This window comes from Excalfactoria chinensis, chromosome 2 (genome assembly GCF_039878825.1).
Source record: "Excalfactoria chinensis isolate bCotChi1 chromosome 2, bCotChi1.hap2, whole genome shotgun sequence".
Lineage (NCBI taxonomy): Eukaryota > Metazoa > Chordata > Aves > Galliformes > Phasianidae > Excalfactoria > Excalfactoria chinensis.
The window spans coordinates 9,639,453-9,646,821 of NC_092826.1; the positions used below are offsets into that span (position 1 = coordinate 9,639,453).

General features: G+C 49.6%; 1 protein-coding gene across 1 annotated transcript; it reads right to left on the reverse strand.

Annotated features, from left to right (window-relative positions):
- Positions 1-2,974: 2,974 nt before the first annotated feature.
- MYC (MYC proto-oncogene, bHLH transcription factor) lies at positions 2,975-6,995 on the reverse strand. Its single transcript, XM_072329176.1, has 3 exons — positions 6,643-6,995; positions 5,126-5,828; positions 2,975-4,110 (listed from the first exon to the last, which is right to left on the reverse strand). The coding sequence occupies exons 2-3, from the start codon at positions 5,811-5,813 to the stop codon at positions 3,548-3,550; spliced, it is 1,251 nt and encodes a 416-aa protein (XP_072185277.1). The 5' UTR covers positions 5,814-5,828; positions 6,643-6,995; the 3' UTR covers positions 2,975-3,547.
- Positions 6,996-7,369: the final 374 nt, after the last annotated feature.

The following is a 7,369-nucleotide window of genomic DNA, read 5'->3' on the forward strand; positions in this document are numbered from 1 at the left end:
GTAAAAAATCCAGCATTATTGAAAGATTGTTCATCTCTGTAGGCAAAACAACCACCTCTACCTTCCGCTTTGAATAAATTCAGATGTTAACTGAAGTGGCCTGGCTTTTTTCCAGCGTACAGTAACTCTATTCCGCTTGCCTGAAATTCTCCTTTTAATACAGCTCTGATGAAATGCTTGTCATCTTCCCACTGCCCGCAGTGGTTGCAAAGTGCTGAAGGAGCAGTAGTGCTCACAGCAGCAACAAGGAAAGGGATTTCTTTAGAGGCGGTGATCAAACTTCCAAAAACATCCTCCATTGGAATGGATCAGTTTCCCTTGAAGAAACCTGGATTTCTCACAGACATCACATCGATGGGGTTGAACAAAGCCAGCACAGGTGCTTTTGAACATCCCAATGTTACACCAACACATTCTACATTCACATTGCCATTTAGACAATTAGTTGGCTGGAAAGTCAGAAGTTATACTCAGGAAAAAGTGAATCTGGAACTCAAAAAATCAATGTGATTAAATGTGAACAGTGAGGATAGATGATAACTTTGGTTTCCTTCAAAGCCAAATTTTGCCTAATGATTTTTCTGGGACAGAAGTGGCTTGGAATCTCCTGTGAAGGAGCAAAGAGATGAAATAAAAAACGTTCCTCATATTTCAAGCAGCGTTTTGTTACAGCTGTTTGGCAAGTGCTATAAATGCTTATTTCAAGACTGAGAAGTTTCTTTTAGAAACTTTTCCCCTTTATTGCTCCAAAACAGCAGCAAAACCCAACACTTCTCTGCCTGTATACAACACGTTACTAACTGAATCCAGCCTGAGAACTCCTGTGGGATGTCTGTGTTTTCTTAATGTCCCAGTCTCTCATTCTGAACTGGAAAATGGAAGTCCCTTCCCCTAAACAGGAACAGCAGACACTTATTTCCCACTGTATTAATTAGGTACCTCAAAATCCTCTGAAGTAAGGAACACCATTAAATATGAAGCTTCATACCACAAATCTATAATCATTTTTGGAGTGGCAATCTGGGGTCATGTTCATCATCTGGTGTACTGTCCATAAGGAAACAGCAAGTGGAACTGCTGCCCAAATGAAAGGTGAACTCAAGAAATTAACTAAATGAGAGTGTCTTTTGCATCAAGGACTGAGGAGCTTCTGCAGACAGAATACAAAATATATATTCTCCAAATGATTTAAGAAGCTGACAAATATGGAGAGGTTTATTAATCACTGTGGTCTAACCGCATTTAACGGGAAGAAGCAAGGGAGTTTTGCTAACATGAAAACGAACCCAAAGGTGACAGAGTTTTTTGAAGATCATGGGTGGATCTACACTTTGTTTCAGAGGATGGGGATGCACTCAGAAACTCTTGGACAATGACTGACTTCGGACTGACTTCTGTTCCTAACCACTATCTAGAATAGGTACAGACAAATCTGTATTAAGGTAAGCTAACCAGTTTAATACAAGGCAGAACTTCTGTGCGATGCGGAGCTGGAAGAAGTCCTGATTTACAGTTTAGATATGTTAATACTTTCACATCGTTCTGAATGTCTGAATCACACACTGAAAAATGCGACTACACTGCTTCTATGAACTCATTTGCACACAGGTAGTGCAAATGGAAGAAAAAAATGTTGCTTTCTCCCAGATTTCTAACAGAATAATGTTTCTCCCAAGAAATCTTCAGTCCAGCACCTAAAACACCTCATCAGATGGGATTTAGATGTTCATTTCCTTTTGAATGTCCCACATGCAAAATTGTCGGGACTTTTATTGTATGCTTTTCAGGGCAGAAACCTTTGGCGCCTGCTCTATCTATAAGTTGCTATCTCCTCTCCCTGACCCATGTCCACCCGCACCGTGCTCTGAGCCTGAGAGCAGCAGGAGACCCAAACCCCCTGTTCCCGTTTGGTAGCTGGCACTGGTATTATTGGGCAGCTGCTCACCTGGTTAGAAGCCAAGCAAATAAGAATTTAATGGGAATTATGAAAATGGATGAATGTAAGGTTCGGCTTTTGTAAAAGCAGTTTCTTCCTCCAAATCCAAGGGTCATTGATTTCTTGCTCAAATTTTGATCAAGGCTGAGTTAAGTGGGTGAAAGAGGGGAGAAAAAGTTCAAATCTGATTTTTGGAGCTGTGTCAGGTAAGTGCTTTACAGCCCATCTGAAGCCGATCATGAGACAGTTCCTGAATGTAAAAGCCATGTAATAGAGACAGACACATATTAAGAGTCTGTCAGGCACGTTCTCCTGGTAAGAAATCTCTCTTCCTTTCCTTTGCTACAAGTGTGGTTCTGTCCGTTCCCTGTCCTTGAACTCAGTATTCCCTGAAATCCCCTGTAATTCTTCACATTAATAAAGTGTTAGGGTGTTTACCTAGGAAGGTTAGCTCTGCTGATTTCAGCACTTAAAAGGGGAAACGGCTCTGTTGTTTTAACAACGTCAACACTTACCACCTCAGTTTATTTTGTTATCCTATTAAACTTCTGTTCAAAATCAAACAGGAAGCAATTAAGGTGAGCTCACTACAAAGCAGTTCTCGAAATACATAGCCAGCCGGGTCCCCAGTGCAGAACAAAGGTCATGCCCCTAAAACATAATTAAGCTTATTCAGAAAGAATGCAGATCCCATACTCTGGGCTTGTGTGAAGAACACAGCAGCTCCACTTTACTTTCATTGAGCAGAGATCATGGATGGACAAGATGGACATGATCACTATCACCTTCATTGGGGCACACAGCTGAGTTGGCAAAGCATCAAGAACACTGGTTTCATCTACTGGAGGTAAGAGGAGGCGTGAGGAAGACAAAAGAAGCCAAACTCGCCACTAAGCTTCAAAACTACAATTTCTTCTCATCTAAACCCAGTTTGACTTTTCTAAAGTCACCGCCCCGATGACAAGGAGAGGGATGTCAAGGAAACAAGCATCTAATGGCAACAGGGAAAAAACAAAGGAAAGTCTTAACACAGGATTTAGCTAATTATATTTTGGGCAAATATTTATTTATCTAAAAACAAAATAAAAATCATTTTTAAAAGAAAAAAAAATGTATTTAAATAAAAAACAAAACTGTGAAATGTTATGGCACACAAGTTCAAGACAAGTATAAATCCAGTTGCCACAACTGTTGTGTATTAATGTTGCACATTTTTCTATAAAGACTTTATTAAAGGTATTTACATGGCAAGAAGATGTGTAAATATATACAGCAATCTGGGGACGACTCTATTTGGAATCCTCTTAAGAAAAAATGCCTTAAATACAAAATTTTAAAAGAAAAAAAGTAGAAGAGTTCATCCCCAAGCATGAAGAATGTCCCATCATCCCTTATGCCCAAAGTATCAATTATGAGGCAGTTTTGAGGTTCTGGCCAAACCGTTCGGAGATTCAGCCAAGGTTGTGTAGTCTCAAGTTAAGTCGCACAGCATGCAGTTGCAATAGTTCCATACTCAATGTACTGGTGTAGTTCATGAGTGATATTAGAAACACTAATATTTTATCATAGTCTTAGCCTAGTTTGGGGTATGTAAGTGATGTCCAAGAGTTCCTATGCACGAGAGTTCCTTAGCTGCTCAAGTTTGTGTTTCAACTGTTCTCTCCTCCGCCTCAACTGCTCTTTCTCTGCGATCAGTCTGTGCTCGTCTGATTGGATGGACAGAACGTACTCTGTGGCTTTTTTCAGGATGACAACCTTGGGCGCTTTCTCGTTGTTGGCCACCTCGGGTATCTGGTCGCGTAGGGCAAAGAAACTCAGCTTCAGCTCATTCCTTCGCTGGCGCTCCAAGACGTTGTGCGTTCGCCTCTTGTCGTTCTCCTCTGAGTCTGACGTGCGGGGACTGGAGCATTTTCGGTTGTTGCTGATCTGTTTGAGGACTCTGCCACTGTCCAACTTTAACCTCTTGGCAGCTGGGTATTCCACCTTGGTGGAGGGAGGAGCAGCGTAATTGTGCTGGTGGATGTTGACGTGACACCGCTTGAGGACCAGTGGACTGTGGTGGGGCTTACAGTGCTCCTCTGATGCTTCTGTGCTGGACTCTGTGCTGGATTCAGACTCGTTTGCTTCAGCTAATGTAACGACATCGATTTCCTCATCTTCTTCTTGTTCTTCTTCTGCATGGGAAAAAAATAGCATCATGAGCTGATCTGTGCAAAAACTCTCAGGACAGCCTGACAAGAGGTTACTCCAAGCCACGGAGCAAGGAACCCATTGAAAAACCTACTTTAAAACCATCAGACTCTGCAAGACTCCCCATTCCCTACCCAAGAGCCCTTCCCTTAAGGAAGCAGCGTTTCAAGGACTGCCCTCGGAACTCTGGCTCCCTGATTTCAAAAGTTGCACGGCTCTTGCGTAACTGCGAGTGCAGAGATAGCAGCAAAGTTTAACCTCGGCTGTCAGCAGCGCAGCGCAATAAAGCTCCCAGACTCAAGCTGCCCTTAATTAAGGATTTAGAAGGCTTTGGCCACGCCTCAAAAGAAAGCTTACTTAACACACATGTGTATTCAGAGACATTTTCTCAATCTCTCTCTTGATCTGCTAATTTGTGGAAAACCTAAGCAAAAAAAACCAAACACCAGAAATAAAAACAAAAACAAAAAAAAACCCCTAAAAAACCTAAAAACCCGAAGGCTGAACTGCTTGAGTAGCAAGTCGCTTTCAACCCAAATTTATGAGCGAGCGGAACACGCTGTCAAATACCTAAGGAAGCATTTCTAAAACTTTCCCAGCCCCATTCAGTCACTGCTCGCAGCCACTTTCACTGGCACCTCCCCGCCCGCATTCTCCCCGCGGCTCTCGGGCTGCAGTTAACTCCTTCCCGACCCGCGGGTGTCATTGGGAAGCGCTCCGTCCGCTCCCGCGCTGGAGACCTCAGGCTCTGACCCCGTTATGAAAGTTTCTCCCTCCCTCCCTCTTTTTTTTTTTTTTTTTTCTTTTTCTTTTTTGACTCCTTCTTTCCTCAAAAGGGTGGAGGGAAAACAGCTTTGCCAGGAAATAAACTCGCAGAGCGCCTCGCTAACGTGGCATTTAACAGAGCGGTACGCGCAAGGGGGGAGAAGCGGGGTGAGGTCCCCGAGCAGCGGGAAGGAGAAACGCTCGGGGTCCCCGACACGCGTGGGCGCCGCTCACCCGAGTCGCTGCTTGTCGTGGGCGGTGTGTCGTCCCCCAGCAGAGCCGCGGGGTTGGTGCCGGGAGGGGCAGCCCGTGGGGCGCGCTCGCTCAGCGGGTAAGGGAAGACCACCGAAGGGTCGATGCAGTCGGCGGCCGCGGCTCCCAGGTCGTGCAGGTAGAGGCCGGCTGAGGCGGCGTGGCCGGCGGGAGGAGGTGGCGGCCCCGAAGGCGGCGGGCCGGGTCGGGAGGCGGCAGCGGGTCCCCCCTCCCGGCGGGCGGCTTGGTAGGAGGCGAGCTTCTCCGACACAACCTTCTCCAGCTTGGCGGCGGCGGAGAAGCCGCTCCACATGCAGTCCTGGATGATGATGGATTTAACGAAGGATTCGTCGTCCGGGTCGCAAATGAAGCTCTGGTTGACCATGTCCCCACCGAGCAGCTCCGTCACCATCTCCAGCTGGTCGGCGGTGGAAGGGAAGCAGGAGGCGGCGGCCAGGCTGGAGCGGCGGCTGGGCGAGAGGGGCGGCGTGGGCAGGAGCTCAAACTTCTTCCAGATGTCCTCGGACGGGGCGGGCGGCTGCAGCTCGCTGCCCCGCTGCTGCGCCGCCAGGTAGAAGTTCTCCTCCTCCTCCTCGAAGTAGAAGTAGGGCTGCACCGAGTCGTAGTCGTAATCGTAGTTCTTGCTGGGGAGGCTGGCGCTGAGCGGCATCGCGGCGGCTGCTGCCTGCGGGCGGGAGGGGGACACGGGGGGCCGGGTGAGCCTCGCTCGGGGCCGCGAGGATCCGCTCTCCCCGGCCCCTATAGCGGGGCAGATCGCCCCTCGGCGCGCAGCGCTCCCTCCCGGCACTCCGCGCAGTCGGATTGATTTTATATATATATATACATATATATATATACATATATATATATGTATACATACATATAAAGTACAACAATAATAATGTAATAATTATTATAAAAAAAAGGTACGACCCCTCGTGCGCCCCCCCCCCGCCCCCTCCCCAGCTCAGCGGGGCGACCGGGAGCCACGACCCCGTCCACCGAAGGGTCAGCTCCCGGGGACGCCCGGAGCACTCTCCCCGCGGCTTTCCGGAGGGGCTCCGCTCGGGTACAGCTCCCGCAGCCTCCGCGCTCACCCGGTGCACAGCTCCGGCATCGGGAAACGGGCGGGAAGGGCCGGGAGCTCCCAGCGCAGAGCCGGGCTGTTCCCCAGCCACCCACCTGGCCGTGCACGGAGCTGGGCAAACTTTGCCAAATTTCTCATATATACATATATATCCACACACACATATATACGTATATACGTGCAAGAAACATAACCTGTCTTGCGTACGCTGGAGAAGCAAATGCTTCTTGCCCTCCCCCACCCCCCCAAAAAATAAAATTATATCCAAGCCGAGCGCACGGAGAAGGATGGGGCGCGCCATGCCCGGCGCAGCGCCGCGTCCCCCGGGAGGCACCGGCGGTCCCGCGGCCCCGCGCTGTCAGCCCGACCGCGGCAGATCGAGTGATGGGTAAAGCGGAGCCCCGCGACTCACCGGCTCCTCCAACGCGCCGGCTGCGAGACGGAGCGAGGCTATAATTGCGGGCGGTGCGGGGAACAACAAAATCGTGAAATTTGAGATAAAAATATAAAAAGAACCGCCGGAGAAGACGGGCGAAAAAAAGGAGCCAAAACGCCGGGAGAACGTAGATCTCTTCCTCCCACCACGATGAGAAAATAATACAGCGGAGAGAGTGCTCGCCTTCCCGGCGTGCAGCAGATTGTACGGTCCAAGGCGGCGCGGCGCGCTCCGTCCGGTACAATAGAAGTTAAGTTGCTTTCCTCCTTTAAAGCGCCGGCGAGGGGCGAGGGGCGGGCGGGAGATGCAGCGGGGGCGGGAGCACGAGCAGGGCCCCGCGAGTGCGCGCTCCCGCGGTGCGCGTCGCCGCCTCCTCTCCCTCCCGCTCGTCCCCGCCCGTGCACGGGGAGGGCGAGCCGCGAGGGGGCGGCCGCGGGGCTCTGTTCCCCCCCCCCCACTCCCGGGCACTGCGAGCCGGAGCTGGGCGGGCGGGAGGGAGGGAGAGGGGCCGGGGAGAGGCGATGCGGAGCAGCGGTTGGTTTTTTTTTTTTCTCTTACTACAAGGAGAGGTCGGAAGTAAACATAGTAAAAAAAAAAAAGAGAGAAAATACGAGCGGGGATGAAAAGGGCGCTCCTCTCTGCTTCCCTCCTCTCTGCTTCCCTCCTCTCTGCTTCCCTCCTCTCTGCTTCCCTCCCTCCCTCC